This window comes from Schistocerca gregaria, chromosome 10, assembly GCF_023897955.1.
Source record: "Schistocerca gregaria isolate iqSchGreg1 chromosome 10, iqSchGreg1.2, whole genome shotgun sequence".
NCBI lineage: Eukaryota > Metazoa > Arthropoda > Insecta > Orthoptera > Acrididae > Schistocerca > Schistocerca gregaria.
The window spans coordinates 156,634,735-156,654,494 of record NC_064929.1 but is presented as its reverse complement, the minus strand read 5'-3'; the positions used below and the strand labels follow the sequence as shown (position 1 = coordinate 156,654,494).

Below are 19,760 nucleotides of genomic sequence, written 5' to 3'. Positions count from 1 at the left end.
GAGGGACATCATTTTGAGCATTTATTGCATTAATGTGGTATTTACAGGTAATCACTCTGTAACAGCGTGCGTTCTCAGGAATGATAAGTTCACAAAGGTACATGTATCGCATTGTAACAACCGAAATTAAGTGTTCAAACGTGCCTACGTTCTGTATTTTAATTTAAAAAACTTTCCTGTTACCAAGTATTCGTCTAAGATAGTGAGCCACGTGTTTCCTTTTACAGCGCCATCTATCACAAAGCGAAAAAAGTGGTCCAACTAAAACATTCATATTTCTTTACGTACTATACGAATATGTCATTAAAATGGGAGTTCCTATTTTTAAAAAATGCAGCTGATATCCGTTTGACCTATGGAAGGGCCATCTAGCGGGCCGACCATTGCGCCATGTGGTTTCCCCCTTCAAGCTAGACGAGTTTCGTTCTTTGTAGTTTTTTCGTCTGATGCTTATGGCCCAGTCACGATCAATGGACCTCCCTGTACATTGGGAAACTGACAGTGTGCGAAGAGTATTGTGAAGAAAAAGTAGTTTATGTTTAATTGTTGTGGTAAACAGGACATTGGCGTATCCACTTGTAGCGTGCGACTGTACCTTACTTGTAAGAATAATGGAATGTTTGTTTGTAACTGACTCCCTGTTTCTGGGGCATAAACAAGATATTGCCACCACCCTCACCTAGTAACTTCGTCAGGCAATTTATATTTTATGTGGCAGAAGTGTCTCTTCACCAGACAATTTTATGAAATTTCTCAGACACCTAACACAGTCACACCCGCAGTTCCTACAAGCTCGCCGCTCAGACGTTTTACTTCAGCGCACACTCGGAATAAACCTTGCGCTTGTAACACCTCACGCCTGCCTCTATTCGGCCTCACCTGCGACTATTGTTCTCGCCTTTTTTTATCTTCTCCTTCCTTCCCCCAAGCACAAACCGACAGTCACAACAAAGACACGCAATAACCACAATCGGCACTGAATCGATTAATCGATCGATCTCGGGGGAAACGGCCCGGTCGACATTGCCGTGCTGATGTGTATTCCCCTGCAGCGCTCAACACAATAGCCACCACCAGCAGCCCGCCGAGTGGCACCGTTTCATTTTCATCTGCCCAGTTCTACTTTCCTACTCTTCTTCTCTGCCTCCTCTTCGCTACCTCCTCCCCCCTTCCTCGCCGCCTCTACCTGTTCGCGGACTCTTCCGCCACCTGCCGCCGCTCCGACAACAGAGGGCCTCGTAGATATAAAAAATAAAGGCTCACCTCTTTGTCTCGTTTTTTCTTGTTTTCCTCCCCGAGTTCTCCGCTGGGCGGCAGGAGTGTCGTTGCTGTTTGGTTGGCCGCCCTGCCAGTCACTTCCCCGGCATCTCGGGGAATCCCCCAGCGATCGGCTCTTCCTTTTGTCTGGCGCGCCGGGCAAGACGTGGCTATTAAGATCCCCGGGAGAGATATCCCGCGGGATTAAGGGGCGCCGGCCGCTTCTCCCGGTGGGTCCCCGTCTGTTCCGGGGACCGGAGCCATAGGCACCTACAGTATTTTCTTCTGTTCGCCACCAGTCCTTCCCAATACACTCCCACTCCACCACCACCCAACTCCATACCCCTCTGATGTTGATTAGCCGTTTGATTATAGACCCTTCCGCTACAAGGGACTACATCCACATGTACATCACCGGCCACTGTGGTCGAGCTGTTCTAGGCGCTTCAGTCCGGAACCGCGCTGCTGCTACAATCTCCGGTTCGAATCCTGCCTCGGGCATGGATGTGTGTGATGTCCTTAGGTTAGTCAGCTTGAAGTAGCAAAAACGGACATAATGTTTTATGGGATAACAGCAATCAGTGATTTTATAATGTTACTTAAAATCCGTCTTGATTGAAAATTTTTTATTCATATGACCGGTTTCGGTTCATTCAGAACCATCTTCAGATCTGATATTTCAGTTACAGGAGTAACCCGTCCAAATCCAGCAACTTTCACATGCTACGTCACGTGAAGATGGTTCTGAATGAAACGAAACCGGTCATATGAATAAAAAATTTGCAATCAAGACGGATTTTAAGTGACATTAAGTTTAAGTAGTTCTAACTCTAGGGGACTGATGACCTCAGATGTTGACTCGCACAGTACTTAGAGCCACATGTACATCCATACCATTGCTTCTGCATACGGCCAAGGGGTATTGCGCCCGAGACACGTAAGTTCCACTGAAGTGTTAGTGAGGTCAGTATGAGTGCACTCTAGCACGCTGGAGTGAAATCAGTCACATCCAGGAAACATCATGCTAATCCTGTTTAACAGAAACTCCAGCGTTGATAATGGTTCAAATGGCTCTGAGCACTATGGGACTTAACATATGAGGTCATCAGCCCCTAGACTTAGAACTACTTGAACCTAACTGACCTAAGGACATCACATATGACCATGCTCGAGGCAGGATTCGAACCTGCGACCGTAACGTTGATAATGACGTCAGTTCAACTACACCACTGGCCATTAAAATTGCTACACCAAGAAGAAATGCAGATGATAAACGGCTAGTCATTGGACAAATATTTTATACTAGAACTGACAAGTGATTACATTTTCTCGCAATTTGGGTGCATAGATCCTGAGAAATCAGTACCCAGACAAATAACCTCTGCCCGTGATAACGGTCTTGATACACCTGCGCATTGAGTTAAACAGAGCTTCGATAGCGTGACAGATACAGCTGCCCATGCAGCTTCAACACGATACCACAGTTCATCAAGCGTAGTAACTGGCGTATTGTGACGAGCCAGTTGCTCGCCCACGATTGACCAGATCAGTTGGTGAGAGATCTGGAGAATTTTCTGGCCAGGGAAGCAGTCGAACATTTTCTGTATCCAGAAAGGCCCGTACAGGACCTGCAACACGCAGTCGCGCGTTATTCTGCTGAAATGTAGGGCTTCGCAGGGATCGAATGAACGGTAGAGCCAAGGGTCGTAACACACCTGAAATGTAACGTCCACCGTTCAAGGTGTAGTCAGTGCGAACAAGAGGGGACAGAGACGCGTAACCAATGGCACGCCATACCATCACGCCAGGTGATACGCCAGTATGGCGATGACGAATACACGCTTCCAATGTGCGTTCACCGCGATGTCGCCAAATAAGGATGCGACCATCATGATGCTGTAAACAGAACCTGGATTCATCCGAAAAAATGACTTTTTGCCATTCGTGCACCCAGGTTCGTCGTTGAGTACACCATCACAGGTGCTCCTGTCTGTGATGCAGCGTCAAGGGTGACCGCAGCCACGATCTGCGAGCTGACAGCCCATGCTACTGCGAACGTCGTCGGACTGTTCGTGCAGATGGTTGTTGTCTTGCAAACGTCCCCATCTGTTGACTCAGGGATCGAGACGTGGCTGCACGATCTGTTACAGCCATGCGGATAAGATGCTTGTCATCTCGACTGCTAGTGATACGAGGCCGTTGGGATCCAGCACGGCGTTCCGTATTACCCTCCTGAACCCACCGATTCGATATACTACTAACAGTCATTGGATCTCGACCAACGCGAGCAGCAATGTCGCGATATGATAAACCGCAATTGCGATTGGCTACAATCCGACCTTTATCAATGTCGTAAACGTGATGGTGCGCAATTCTGCTCTTCACACGAGGCATCACAACAACGTTTCACAAGGCAGCGCCGGTTAACTACAGTTTGTGCTTGAGAAATCGATTGGAAACTTTCCTCATGTCAGCACGTTGTAGGCGTCGCCACCGGCGCCAACCTTGTGTGAATGCTGTGAAAAAGGCTAATCATTTCCATACCACAGCATCTTGTTCCTGTCGTTTAAATTTGGCGTCTGTAGCACTTCAGCTTCGTGGTGTAGCAATATTAATGGCCAGTAGTGTATATCTGGGGTTTCAGAAGGCGACCGTGCGAAAGCTACAAAACAGACAGGAAAATGACGGATATTAGTGCAAACAGCGTCCTTCCTAGTTTCGATGCGTAATACATGCAATGGTGTAATTGCAGAGGAAACCGCAAGGGTGCAGGTGTGTAAGAAATTATATATAAATTATCCGCTCCGTACTGTCGCATCGAATTAGTCCGCGCCTGCAGATAGGCAACCTAATTAACAGAGAGGGGTTGCAGCGTCTGAGGCCTCTCAAGCAGAAAGCGAATTCATTGTACAGCTCGTCGGTAACGGATGTTGTGTAAGGGCACGGAGTACGTGAACACGCTAACTTTTGACACCATGCTCATTAATTGGTTATTTTTCTTTGAAAGCTATTGAACATAATACAGATGCACTAAATCTACTTCGATACACTACATCGCTGCTCCTCTACGCACCACGGAACTTGGCATGAGGGTCATTTCACACTATCATATTCATTTGAATCTAAAAATTTATGAACACGCAGAATGTATATTCACGAGCCAGCACTGTTGCTCACACTTAGTGCTCCAACAGTACTTGCTGCCTCACAAATGGTACCCATACTGAGCACTGTGCTAATATACGTCTATTTATTGTCTTTTGCTATCGCGCAATCGTCTTCTGAAACAATGGAGGTACTTATAAGCACGTTCTTCATCATACGTGTTACAACTGCGGAGCGCCCTCTTATATTATGAATGCGAAAGTAACTCTGTTACGCTTTGACGACTTAACCGCTCAACCGATATCCATGAAATTTGGTATGAAGATAGCTTGAACGCTAAGGAAGAGCATGGACTACTTTAGAACACGAAATATAGAACAATAATTATTCTTTGGAATCGCTGCCTACTCGTTGACTTTTTAACTTCATCATATTTGTAAACATGCATTTATTGGTTAACACGTTCTACGTAATACGATTCAAAGTAATGAATATAGTCTTTATACTGTGGCCGAGCGGTTCTGGGCGCTTCAGTGTGGTACCGCGCGACTGCTACGGTCGCAGGTTCGAATCCTGCCTCGGGCATGAATGTGTGTGATGTCCTTAGGTGAGTTAGGTTTAAGTAGTTCTAAGTCTAGGGGACTGATGGCCTCAGATGTTAAGTCCCATGGTGCTCAGAGACATTTCAACCATTTGAACAATCCTCTACGTGTTTAATCCAGACTTCCATACTAGTATCAGTCACAAGCCTGACACATTTCAACCGTTGAGCGACACGCGTCCCTCGTAAGTTCTTTGTTGCTTTCAAATTTCTGTCGTCTGGTCACGGCCATACGTTTAGCGTTGCTGTTTCCCGATCGTGGGTTTCCGAGGTTATTCCCCTTTTGGGTCGTTTCTTTTTTTCTGGTTGTGTCTTGATATGTGCCTTATCCTGATCATTATCATTTTATCGTCATCGGCGTGCAAGTCACGGAGTGGAGTCAAATAAAAAGATTTGGACCAAGCTCCGGAACATCTCAACCGGGTGTCTCCTGGCCAGTTAAGCTAAACGAATATGTCATTTCATTTTACTGATACGCAAGAGCAACAGCTAGGATACAATGCTGAAACAATCCTGAACGTGTTTAATCCACGGCAATCCATACTTCCATTCTAATGTTATAAATGCCAAAGTGAATGTTACTTTTTCACGATTAAACCGGTGAACCGATATCCATGAAATTTGGTATAGTTCTGAGATAGCTTGAATCCTGATGAAGAAGATTGGCTACTTTACAAAGTGAGTAGTGCAAGATATTTATTGTTTTGGAGAATATTGCGGAAACTAATGAAAGTAATTACTCTGTGAAAGGGCTATTTGTGAAAATGCTTTCATTGGTTGATTCAACGTAATAAATACAATGTTTGTTTACTTCTCAGCGTGTTTAATGCATACTTCCATACTATTTATTTATATTTCTGTCAGAAGCATTTATGATGTATAAAATAATGTACAATATTTACAAGTCGTGAGATTATATATTTAGAACACAATTGTTTACACTTTACGCTTGATGTAATCCATCCCACAGTACTGGTAAGCCTTGCACGCCATAGTTTGATCCGGCATTGCTGTTGTGCCCCAACTGGAGCCTCGGTAGATCTGAGGAATCTATTTCTGGATTTTAGTCGTGGGTTTGCTCGTTGATAGGCAGATAGGGAGTGAGCTTCAGAAGTTTCTGACTTTTGCTTCTCACTTTTTGGTCCTACCTCGGTGGACGTCCCGGGGGGAGGGGGGGGGGGGGGGGGCAGCAATTCCCACGGGGCTGTACAGTTTATCCAGAGGAGTAGACTTCAGGCACCCGGTGATGATACAACAAGTATCATCAAGAGTGACATCTACTGTTTTGGCATGGCAAGAACTCAACCACACTGGGCTTGCGTATTCTCCGGCAGAGTAACACAACGCAAGGGAAGAGGTTCTCACAGTGTTGGCGTGTGCTCCCCTCGTTGTGCCTGGGAGCTTTCTAATGATATTGTTCCTGGCTGCCACTTTTTGTTTGTTGTTTAGGCAGTGCCTCTTATTCATTAATGCAGGGTCAAGGGTGACCCCTAGGTTACTGGGATACGTACAGTGTTCTAGTGATGTTTCTTCCATACTAACACCAGTATTATTAATAGCGAAAGCAATTCACTGTGTTACCTTATCAAGACTCCACCGCTGATCGTATTCCGATTGTATTTTGTTCGTTATGGATAGAGTTTCAACCCTGAGGGCTGTATCTTTTTCAGTATAATCAACGTTTTTAAATATGGCACACGTGAGTGGCATGCAGACGATTTTGACACAATGGTCGGCAACTCTTAGTGTCTACACATTATTCCGTGACACTGCAAATCCAATGTTATTGTGCGCACGGTTTATGATATTGAGTTGCTGCACCATCTGGCATAGCTGGAGTGTTTTGGTGGAGATACAACAATAAAATCAGACGGCAAGCCCGAGAACCACATTTAAAACTATTACTGTAAGTCTCGCAAATATAAGTCTGTTTCAGCCCACTGTACTAAGAGACCTCAAGCTGCGAAGGTCACTCAAAACCAATAGACTTCAGAGCAAAACTATGTCCGCTGGGTGTAACACGTCAGGACGATCACAAGCCCGTCGCATTTCAGACGCTAAACGTGATGGCGGCTTACAGTTTCCAAGACTCATGCGTGACGTAAAGGTGTACGACAAACAGAGAGTCGTACCTTTACGTCTGGAACGCGGGAGGCTTTTGCTGAGGCTGCATTTGATTATGATCTATTAACTGACTAAATTAATCATAAATTAATCGTCATAGGGGGGGGGGGAGGGAGGGATAAAAAATGTAGGCGCCATAATAACACTCCTGGAAATGGAAAAAAGAACACATTGACACCGGTGTATCAGACCCACCATACTTGCTCCGGACACTGCGAGAGGGCTGTACAAGCAATGATCACACGCACGGCACAGCGGACACACCAGGAACCGCGGTGTTGGCCGTCGAATGGCGCTAGCTGCGCAGCATTTGTACACCGCCGCCGTCAGTGTCAGCCAGTTTGCCGTGGCATACGGAGCTCCATCGCAGTCTAACACTGGTAGCATGCCGCGACAGCGTGGACGTGAACCGTATGTGCAGTTGACGGACTTTGAGCGAGGGCGTATGGTGGGGATGCGGGAGGCCGGGTGGACGTACCGCCGAATTGCTCAACACGTGGGGCGTGAGGTCTCCACAGTACATCGATGTTGTCGCCAGTGGTCGGCGGAAGGTGCACGTGCCCGTCGACCTGGGACCGGACCGCAGCGACGCACGGATGCACGCCAAGACCGTAGGATCCTACGCAGTGCCGTAGGGGACCGCACCGCCACTTCCCAGCAAATTAGGGACACTGTTGCTCCTGGGGTATCGGCGAGGACCATTCGCAACCGTCTCCATGAAGCTGGGCTACGGTCCCGCACACCGTTAGGCCGTCTTCCGCTCACGCCCCAACATCGTGCAGCCCGCCTCCAGTGGTGTAGCGACAGGCGAGAATGGAGGGACGAATGGAGACGTGTCGTCTTCAGCGATGAGAGTCACTTCTGCCTTGGTGCCAATGATGGTCGTATGCGTGTTTGGCACGGTGCTGGTGAGCGCCACAATCAGGACTGCATACGACCGAGGCACACAGGGCCAACACCCGGCATTATGGTGTGGGGAGCGATCTCCTACACTGGCCGTACACCTCTGGGGATCGTCGAGGGGACACTGAATAGTGCACGGTGCATCCAAACCGTCATCGAACCCATCGTTCTACCGTTGCTAGACCGGCAAGGGAACTTGCTGTCCCAACAGGACAATGCACGTCCGCGTGTATCCCGCGCCACCCAACGTGCTCTAGAAGGTGTAAGTCAACTACCCTGGCCAGCAAGATCTCCGGATCTGTCCCCCATTGAGCATGTTTGGGACTGGATGAAGCGTCGTCTCACGCGGTCTGCACGTCCAGCACGAACGCTGGTCCAACTGAGGCGCCAGGTGGAAATGGCATGACAAGCCGTTCCACAGGACTACATCCAGCATCTCTACGATCGTCTCCATGGGAGAATAGCAGCCTGCATTGCTGCGAAAGGTGGATATACACTGTACTAGTGCCGACATTGTGCATGCTCTGTTGCCTGTGTCTATGTGCCTGTGGTTCTGTCAGTGTGATCATGTGAGATGTATCTGACCCCAGGAATGTGTCAATAAAGTTTCCCCTTCCTGGGACAATGAATTCACAGTGTTCTTATTTCAATTTCCAGGAGTGTACATTAAAGTGGAATGAAGAAATTGTTGGTATGCATTGCTCTGGTCACAAAACCTCACATGCAGTACTAGGTGAGAACGGGAAAGCCCTAAAAACTCTGCTTCTGCACGAATGTAAGGAATCGAGGTATTTTTGAAATACAATTCGAAAATATTATGCATGTTTTCAGATTTGACATACAGGATAATAATAGAAACACACTCATTATACACCTATATACCAGCACTGCATACGTTTTAGTACATACGCTACACCTCTATATACACAAAAATATCGTAGAATTACTATCTTGCTTACTCACCTTCGGGTAACGGCCTTGCCGCAGTGGATACAGCGGTTCCCGTCAGATCACCGCAGTTAAGCACTGTCGGGCGTGGCCGGCACTTGGATGGGTGACCACCTTGGCCGCCATGCGCTGTTGCCATTTTTCGTGGTGCACTCAGCCTCGTGATGCCAAATGAGGAGGTACTCGATGGAATAGTAGCGGCTCCGGTCACAGAAAACCATCATAACGACCGGGAGAGCGGTGTGCTGACCACACGCCCCTCCTATCCGCATCCTCAGCTGAGGATGACACGGCGGTCGGATGGTCCCGATGGGCCACTTGTTGCCAGCAGACGGAGTGCTTACTCACCTTCGCTCATCATAACAAAATTACTGATAAGCGAGCGAAGCAGTGCATAATAGCTGGGATTTAATAAATACTTATGAAAATGCTGCAGAAGCATATTGTTTTCCTGGAAGTTTTTTTACAGAGCTTAACATTTTTTATGTTTTGGATGGATTGTAAGGTACCAAGAATTTGGAATATGTGCCTACCTTTAATAGTATTATCCAATATTTTACTGACACGACACATTTCAGTAGTACACTGACATCATCAGGTGCCTAAATGTTACTTATACATCTACTATTAATTATTGCCTGTATATGTGAAGTGACGAGTTTTTCTACTAGGTGTACCAGTGGTGTAATGTTCTGAATGTTATTGTCCCTGTCCAGAGAAAAATAATTTATCTTAGTGTACAACATAATTATGTACAACATTATGTACAACATAATGTATAATGCATTTAGCTGTCAGTGACATCTAACTTAAACGTTGCGGCGATATATCGTTGTTGTTGTGGTCTTCAGTCCTGAGACTGTTTTGATGCAGCTCTCCATGCTACTCTATCCCGTGCAAGCTTCTTCATCTCCCAGTACCTACTGCAACCTACAACCTTCTGAATCTGCTTAGGGTATTCATCTCTTGGTCTACCTCTACGATTTTTACCCTCCACATTGCCCTCCAATACTAAATTGGTGATCCCTTGATGCCTCAGAACATGTCCTACCAACCGATCCCTTCTTCTGGTCAAATTGTGTCACAAGCTTCTCTTCTCCTCAATCCTATTCACTACTTCCTCATTAGTTATGTGATCTACCCGTCTCATCTTCAGCATTCTTCTGTAGAACCACATTTAGAAAGCTTCTATTCTCTTGTCCAAACTATTTATCGTTTATATTTCACTTCCATACATGGCTACACTCCATACAAATACTTCCAGAAACGACTTCCTGACACTTAAATCTGTACTGGATGTTAACAAATTTCTCTTCTTCAGAAACGCTTTCCTTGCCATTGCCAGTCTACATTTTATTTCTCTCTACTTCGACCATCATAAGTTACTTTGCTCCCCAAATAGCAAAACCCCTTTACTACTTTAAGTGTCTCATTTCCTAATCTAATTCCCTCAGCATCACCCGATTTAATTCGACTACATTCCATTATCCTCGCTTTGCTTTTGTTGATGTTCATCTTATATCCTCCTTTCAAGACACTGTCCATTCCTTTCAACTACTCTTCCAAGTCCTTTGCTGTCTCTGACAGAATTACAGTGGCATCGGCGACCCACAAAGTTTTTATTTCTTCTCCATGGATTTTAATACCTACTCCGAATTATTCTTTTGTTTCCTTTACTGCTTGCTCAATATACAGATTGAATAACATCGGTGAGAGACTACAACCCTGTCTTACCCCCTTCCCAACCACTGCTTCCCTTTCACGTCCCTAGACTCTTATAACTGCCATCTGGTTTCTGTACAAATTGTAAATAGCCTTTTGCTGCCTGTATTTTACCCATTGCCAACTTCAGAATTTGAAAGAGAGTAATCCAGCCAACATTGTCAAAAGCTTTCTCTAAGTCTACAAATGCTAGAAACGTAGGTTTGCCTTTCCTTAATCTTTCTTCTAAGATAAGTCTTAAGGTCAGTATTGCCTCACGAGTTCTAGTGTTTCTACGGAATCCAAACATCTTCCCCGGGGTCGGCTTCTACTAGTTTTTCCATTCGTCTGTAAAGAATTCGTGTTAGTATTTTGCAACTGTGTCTTATTAAACTGATAGTTCGGTAATTTTCACATCTGTCAACACCTGCTTTCTTTGGGATTGGAATTATTATATTCTTCTTCAAGTCTGAAGGTGTTTCGACTGTTTCATACATCTTGCTCACCAGATGGTAGAGGTTTCCCAGGACTGGCTCTCCCAAGGCCGTCAGTAGTTCCAATGGAATGTTGTCTACTCCGGGGGCCTTGTTTCAACTCAAGGTCTTTCAATGCTCTGTCAAACTCTTCACGCAGTATCGTATCTCCCATTTCATCTTCATTTACATCCTCTTCCATTTCCATAATATTGTCCTCAAGTACATTGCCTTTGTATAGACCCTCTATATACTCCTTCCACCTTTCTGCTTTCCCTTCTTTGCTTAGAACTCGGTTTCCATCTGAGCTCTTGATGTTCATACAAGTGGTTCTCTTATCTCCAAAGGACTCTTTAATTTTCCTGTAGGCAGTATCTATCTGACTCCTAGTGAGATAAGCTTCTACATCCCCACAGAAACAAACGCAAAAGCATCAAAATGTCGTTTACATCTTTAGGATTTCAATTGATTTGATCCGACTAATCACACTAGGATAATCTGTGAAGGTCTTTTCACCTCCGCACAAATACCGCAGACTACATCCATCTGCAGTTGCGTACTACATTCCCTCAATAATTTTAACGCCCACTCCCCTCATTTACGAGAGCGGTTATTCCTTGATACCTCCTGTCTTTTAGTTACATTAAGCCATATACATTTTGGTCCATTGATCGTGACAGGGCCAAATATTTCACGAAATAAAACTGCTAAGAACGATACTTGTCCAACTTGAAGGGGGAAACCAGATGGCGGTGTGGTTGGCCCACTAGACGGCGCTGCCATAGGTCAAACGGATACCAACTGCGTTTTTTTTTTAAATATGAACCCCCATTTTTTATTACATATTCGTGTAGTACGTAAAGAAATATGAATGTTTTAGTTGGACCACTTTTTTCGCTTTGTGATAGATGGCGCTGTGCCGGCCGGAGTGACCGAGCGGTTATAGGCGCTACAGTCTGGAACCGCGCGACCGCTACGGTCACAGGTTCGAATCCTGCCTCGGGCATCGATGTATGTGATGTCCTTAGGTTAGTTAGGTTTAAGTAGTTCTAAGTTTTAGGGGACTGATGACCTCAGATGTTAAGTCCCGTAGTGCTCACAGCCATTTAGATGGCGCTGTAATATTCACAATCATGTGGCTCTCAATTTTAGACGAACAGTTGTTAGCAGGTAGGTTTTTTAAATTAAAATACAGAACCTAGGTACGTTTGAATGGTTTATTTCGGTTGTTCCAATGTGATACACGTAACTTTGTGAACTTATCATTTCTGAGAACGCATGCTATTACAGCGTGATTACCTGTAAATACCACATTAATGCAATAAATGCTCAAAATTATGTCCGTCAATCTCAATGCATTTGGCAATACGTTTAACGACATTCCTCTCAACAGCGAGTAGTTCGCCTCCCGTAATGTTCGCACATACATTTATAATGTGCCGACGCATGTTGTCAGGCGTTGTCGGTGGATCACGATAGCAAATATCCTTCAACTTTCCCCACAGAAAGAAATCCGGGGACGTCAGATCCGGTGAACGTGCGGGCCATGGTATGGAGCTTCGACGACCAATCCACCTGTCATGAAATATGCTATTCAATACCGCTTCAACCGCACGCGAGCTATGTGCCGGACATCCATCATGTTGGAAGTAAATCGCCACTCTGTCATGCAGTGAAACATCTTGTAGTAACATCGGTAGAACATTACGTAGGAAATCAGCATAAATTGCACCATTTAGATAGCCATCGATAAATGGGGGCCAATTATCCTTCCTCCCATAATGCCGCACCATACACTAACCCGTCAAGGTCGCTAATATTCCACTTGTCGCAGCCATCGTCGATTTTCCGTTGCCCAATAGTGCATATTATGCTGGTTTACGTTACCGCTGTTGGTGAATGACGCTTCGTCGCTAAATAGAACGCGTGCAAAAAATCTGTCATCGTCCCGTAATTTCTCTTGTGCCCAGTGGCAGAGCTGTACACGACGTTCAAAGTCGTCGCCATGCAATTCCTGGTGCATAGAAATATCGTACGGGTGCAATCGATGTTGATGTAGCATTCTCAACACCGACGTTTTTGAGATTCCCGATTCTCGCGCAGTTTGTCTGCTACTGATGTGCGGATTAGCCTCGACAGCAGCTAAGACACCTACTTAGGCTAAGTCATTTGTTGCAGGTCGTGGTTGACGTTTCACATGTGGCTGAACACTTCCTGTTTCCTTAAATAACGTAACTGTCCGGACACTTAGATAATGTCGTCTAGGATACCGAGCAGCATACATAGCACACGCCAGTTGGGCATTTTGATCACAATAGCCATACAGCAACGCGATATTGACCTTTTCCGCAATTGGTAAACGGTCCGTTTTAACACGGGTAATGTGTCACGAAGCAAATACCGTCCGCACTGGCGGAATTTTACGTGATACCACGTACTTACACGTTTGTGACTATTACAGCGCCATGTATCACAAAGCGAAAAAAGTGGTCCAACTAAAACATTCATATTTCTTTACGTACTACACGAATGTGTAATAAAAAAAATGGGGGTTCATATTTTTAAAAAAACGCAGTTGGTATCCGTTTGACCTATGGCAGCGCCATCTAGCGGGCCAACCACACCGCCATCTGGTTTCCCTCTTGAAACTAGACAAGTTTCCTTCTTTGTAGTTTTTTCGTGTGATGCTTATTTCGTGAGATATTTGGCCCGGTCACGATCAATGGAGCACCCTGTACAGTCTTTGAGCGGAACACATGTAAACAGGGAGACCACGTCAATAGTAACCATTATATCTCCTTGACTAAGACGCAGTTGTTTCTGTTAATAAAGTCGTCGGAGTTTTTGATATGGTGCACACAACGATCCACATGCGGTGCAAGATGGCTGGCCACGTGTTTTGCCAATCTGTAAGTGCGTGACCCAATGGAGTTCACAATGCGACGAATAGGAGACTCCGGTTTGCGGATTTTTGGTAGTCCACGAAGCGTAGGTGGTCTCGGCGCCTGAGGGAGGAGATTCTTAAAAATGTCCTCTTCCAGTGTTTGTTTTAGAAGCTCTGATGTCTTCCTCATTATTATTGATGTCGGGTCCCGTGGCAGTTTCCGGCAGGTATCCTCTTCCTTTATTAATCCCCCTACTGTGTGTGTTGCAGCGAACGGGTCGTACCAGCCGGGCATGGAGCCGAAGCGCCAGCGCACGGCCTACACGCGCCACCAGATCCTGGAGCTGGAGAAGGAGTTCCACTACAACCGCTACCTGACGCGCCGGCGGCGCATCGAGATCGCGCACACGCTGGTGCTGTCCGAGCGACAGATCAAGATCTGGTTCCAGAACCGCCGCATGAAGTGGAAGAAGGACAACAAGCTGCCAAACACCAAGAACGTCCGCCGCAAGACGAACCCGGCGGGCGCGCCCGTTGCCGCCGCCTCCGGGGGCAAGGGGAGCAAGTCGAGGGCCAAGGACGCCGGGGGCGGGGGAGGCGGGGGCGGAGGCGGCGCCGCCGTCACCGCCAGCGCCAAGAGGACGGCCAACAGGTCAGTCTCGCCGGTCTGTACTTCTCACTAACGTGACAAAAGTCATGGCATGAAGTCGTAATTTGTAACTTGAGCAAGCAGTAAAGGAAACGAAAGAAACATTTGGAGTAGGAATTTAAGTCGATAGAGAAGAAATAAAAACTTTGAGGTTCGCCGATGACATCGTAATTCTGTCAGACGCAGCAAAAGACTTGGAAGAGCAGTTGAACGGAATGGACTGTGTCTTGAAAGGAGGATATAAGATGAACACCAACAAAAGCAAAACGAGGATAATGGTATGTAGTGGAATTAAGTCGGGTGATGCTGAGGGAATTAGATTAGGAAATGAGACGCTTAAAGTAGTAAAGGAGTCTTGCTATTTGGGGAGCAAAATAACTGATGATGGTCGAAGTAAAGAGGATATAAAATGTAGACTGGCAATGGCAAGGAGAGCATTTCTGAAGAAGAGAAATTTGTTAACACCGAGTGTAGATTTAAGTGTCAGGAAGTCGTTTCTGAAAGTATTTGCATGGAGTGTAGCCATGTATGGAAGTGAAACATGGACGATAAATAGTTTAGACAAGAAGAGAATAGAAGCTTTCGAAATGTGGTGCTACAGAAGAATGCCGAAGATTAGATGGGTACATCAGATAATTAATGAGGAGGTACTGAATAAAATTGGGAAGAATTGGAGTTTGTGGCACAACTTGACAAGAAGAAGGGAGCGGTTGGTAGTACATGTTCTGAGACATTAAGGGATCACCAGTTTAGTATTGGAGGGCAGTGTGGAGGGTAAAAATCGTAGAATGAGACCAAGAGATGAAGGATGTAGGATGCAGTAAGTACTGGGAGATGAAGAAGCTTGCACAGGATAGAGTAGCATGAAGAGCTGCATCAAACCAGTCTCAGGACTGAAGACCACAACAACAACAACAACAACAACAACAACAGTTCTGTAGCTCAACGTAGACATACTGCAGAAATACTGAGTCATACTGCATCTATAGCGGTCCATAACTGCAAATTGGTGCCAAATCAAATGGCTCTGAGCGCTAAGGGAGTTAACATCTGAGGTCATCAGTCCCCTAGAACTTGGAACTACTTAAACCTAACTAACCTAAGGACATCACACACATCCATGCCCGGGGCAGGATTGGAACCTGCGTCCGAAGCGGTCACGCGGTTCCAGACTGAAACGCCTTCAAGCCATATAACTGAGGCGGAACGAGAGGACCAGCCCAGTATTCACCTCGTGCGATGTGGAAAACTGCCTAAAAACAACATCCGGGCTGGGTGGCACACCGGCCCTCAATCAGCCAGGAGGACTCGATCCTGGGCCAGTGCGCCTATCAGAGTCCAGGAAGCAGCGCGTTAGCGCTCTCAGCTACCCTGGCGAGTGTTTCCACACATAGCTACACTCCACACAAATTCCTTCAAAAAGAACTCCCTGACACTTAAATCTATACTCTCTGTTAATAAATGTCTCTTCTTCAGAAACGATTTTCTTGCCACTGCTTGTCTACTTTTTATATCCTCCGTATATCGATGATCAAGCTCATACTATTTTAAGTGTGTCATTTCCTAGTCTTATTCCCTCAGCATCACTTGATTTAATTCTACTAAATTCCGCTATCCTCGTTTTGCTTGTTGTTCATCTTATACCTTTCAGGACACGGTCCATTCCGTTCAACCGCAAGGCCACAGCGAAAAGTGGTGCCATTGTAGCATTTTGTACACCAGCTAATCTTCCGACTGTGTCGCATAAAGGTCTGTTGGGATAATCTCGCTATCCAAACCATTCCTTCGAGATGTCCAGAATATTCTTCAACCAAACGCGCACCCGGTGACATGTCGCATTGTGATCCATAAAAATTCCATCGTTGTTTGGGAAATACTCTCCCAGTAGCCTAACATAACCACTTCCAGAATGAGATTTTCACTCTCCTGCGATTATAACTGTATGCCGGACCGAGACTCGAACTCTGGACCTCTGCCTTTCGCGGGCACGTGCTCTACCATCTGAGCTACCCAAGCATGCCCCATCCTCACAGCTTGATATTTGCAAGGTAAGAGACGAGGTACTGGGAGAAGTAAAGCTGTGAGGACGGGGACTCGAACCCGGGACCTTTGCCTTTCGTGGGAAACTGCTCTACCATCCGAGCTACCCAAGCACGACTCATGCCCCGTCCTCACAGCTTGAAGTTTGGAAGGTAGGAGACGAGGTACTGGAAGGAGTAAAGCTGTGAGGACGGGGCGTGAGTCGTGCTTGGGTATCTCAAAAAATGGTTCAAGTGGCTCTGAGAACTATGGGACTAATCATATATGGTCATCAGTCCCCTAGAACTTAGAACTACTTGAACCTAACTAAGGACGTCACATGACACACAGTCATCACGAGGCAGAGAAAATCCCTGACCCCACCGGGAATCGAGCCCGGGAACCCTGGCGCGGGAAGCGAGAACGCTACCGCACGACCACGAGCTCCGGACTGGGTAGCTCAGATGGTAGAGCAGTTGCCCGCGAAAGGCAAAGGACCCGGGTTCGAGTCTCGGTCCGGCACACAGTTTTGATCTCTCAGGAAGTTTCATAACCACTTCCAGTCAACGATCGGTTCAGTTGGACCAAAGGTTCCAGTCCACTCCATGTAAACATGGCCCACAGCATCATGGAGCCAATACCAGCTATCACAGTGGATTGTTGACAACTTGGCCCCATGGCTTCGTGGGGTCTGTGCCGCACTCGAACCCTACCATCAAGTCTTACCAGCTGAAAACGGGACTTATCCGGGTTAAGAAGAAATTTTAAACCTGTGTACCATATACAAGCAGAGTAGAGCCGCAATTCATTCCAGTATTGTACATGCGAAAATAACTCTGTCTGTTATGCTTTCAGGACTAAACCGCGGAACTGATTTTGATAAAATTAGGCATGGAAATAGCTTGAATGCCAAGGAATAACATAGGCAACTTTACAAAGCGTGTGTACAACCTCTTTTTTGATTTGAAGAATATATGGAACAATAATTACTCTCTGCAAAAGCTGTTTACTCTTTGACGTTTGAAGGTACTGGATCCAGAAGCTAACGGACCCAAGATCACATCTATGAGGAAAATTGTCTGTTGATTTACATAGGCCAACAATGGCATATTTCCGTTAAAAGAATGGCGATGACACTTCGTGATTTTAATACAGACATGACATTGATCATAGATGAACTGATGGCTGAGAATTTCGCCCAGTCACGCCAATAGTCAGTCTGCGGCATTCTGTAACTACTCCCAACATCATATGACATAGCACTCATATAAATCAGAAGATGCACTTTAAAAGTTGCGAAGCTGGTTGAATGTGTCAGTAACTGGCTTGTATAAATACGGCTACAGCAGACTATTGCACTTTTCATTCAGTTTCATCTTTCATAATTTTAACACCTATATTAAAAACAATGTTTACTGTATGAATTGTCAATGAACCACGTGTATTAAAACGGTTCTAAAGCGGCAAAACGATAGCAGTCTAGAATTTTGCGTTCAGAACTGAAACGAATAACATACACTCCAACGTTAACGAAAAACGTGGAGTGTGAGTACGGTAAAGCAAGTTATGTATCAGACAGACCTATGTAATACTTAAACAAGTACAGTAAGAACAATGCCGTACACAGCAAACAATGTCATAGAGCCGTAAAGACATTACAGTCACCGGTAATTTCCAAGAATGATTGCCTCTCGAAGTCGCGAGGTCCGAACGATACATATCGAACGTGCGATCCTAGATCGATCAGGCGACTCTGGTGGCGGATGTTCTGACTGTGTTTACGGCAATGACAAAAGAAGAGCGTTACAAAAATACTAGTAATGACAAAGGAGACGACTTACCTCTATCGTTGTGTTGTCATGTGAAAGTCCATGTGATGTGTATGCTACGGGAACAGTTGCCTTTTTGCCATTAATTCGCGGAGGTGTGTAACTTAGAGTAAGCAAGGGAACGAAGGAAAACAGATAAAAATGACGATCACAGATAAGTGATCATAACGCTCGCCACCAGAGTCGCCTGATCGATTTAGGATCGCGCTTTCGATGTGTATCGTTTGTACCCCGCGACTTCGAGAGGCAATCATTCTTGGAAATTACCCAGTCACCTAAAGAGAAGCTTAAACAGACCACTCACATACACGACACCGCAAAAGCAGGAATCTCTCTATCGGCTGCTCATGTAATCCCAGCTCTCTGCAAGAGGAATAATAATTATTCTTGCCATTCTTTTGGGAGGGGGTGACTAAATCAAGCACTGTACTCTTCTTGCCTTGAGTATGAACGGACTGACTTCTCATTGCACCGTCTGTCAATGTTTTATAGAAAATTTGAACAATACTTCCTGTTACATGGTCAAGTTCTCTTTTTCTCTGAAACTTTATTTTTTTTTTTTTTTTTTTTTTTTTTTGATCGGTGTCTTCATCTTCTCCTTTCTAAGCCGTAGCCTCATTACCGGACGTCTGACACCGTGCCGAGCTTTTCCACGAACACTTCTATCGTGACCGAGAGTGGCGTTGAGACTTTTTTCCACTGTGGGTCTCTGACGGCACTCAGCTTTCAATAACAGCGGTTATCGGACATTCTGTTAGTGACAGCGCCAATTGCGCCGGTAAATAGGGCGGAAGGGGAGCAGTTAATGGCTTGATGAGTACATCTGCACCTACGAGTGCATCTACTTACATACTCCACTAGCCGCGGTGCGTGGCGGAGGGTGCACTATAACAGTACTAGTCATTTCCTTTCCTGTTTCACTCGCAAACAGAGCGAGTGAAAAACTGGTGCTGATCCCCAACGCTCGAGCAGTATTCAAGAACGTGTCGCACTAATATCCTGTATGCGGTCTCTTTTACAGACGAACCACACTTCTCCAAAAATTCTCCCAATAAGCCGATGTCGATCGTCCACTCTCCTTACTACAATCCATAAATGCTCGTTTCGTTTCATATCGCTTTGTAACGTTACGCGTATATATCTAATGCTATACTCGGAACATTGTCTACCTCTACATCTACATGTATACTCTGAAAATCACATTTAAGTGCCTAGCGGACAGTTTGTCGAACCACCTTCGCAACTATCTGTTATTCCAATATCGCAC

General features: G+C 45.7%; 1 protein-coding gene and 1 pseudogene across 1 annotated transcript in view; both read left to right on the top strand.

The window, feature by feature from the left end:
• The window catches only part of LOC126293222 (homeobox protein Hox-A4-like), a 222,141-nt gene that overhangs the window by 152,350 nt on the left and 50,031 nt on the right, over positions 1-19,760 (top strand). Inside the window, exon 2 of the mRNA XM_049986344.1 lies at positions 14,267-14,648. Coding sequence (XP_049842301.1) covers positions 14,267-14,648 — 382 coding nt within the window. The remainder of the gene's footprint in view (positions 1-14,266; positions 14,649-19,760) is intronic.
• Positions 8,959-9,076, top strand: LOC126293867 (5S ribosomal RNA; annotated as a pseudogene).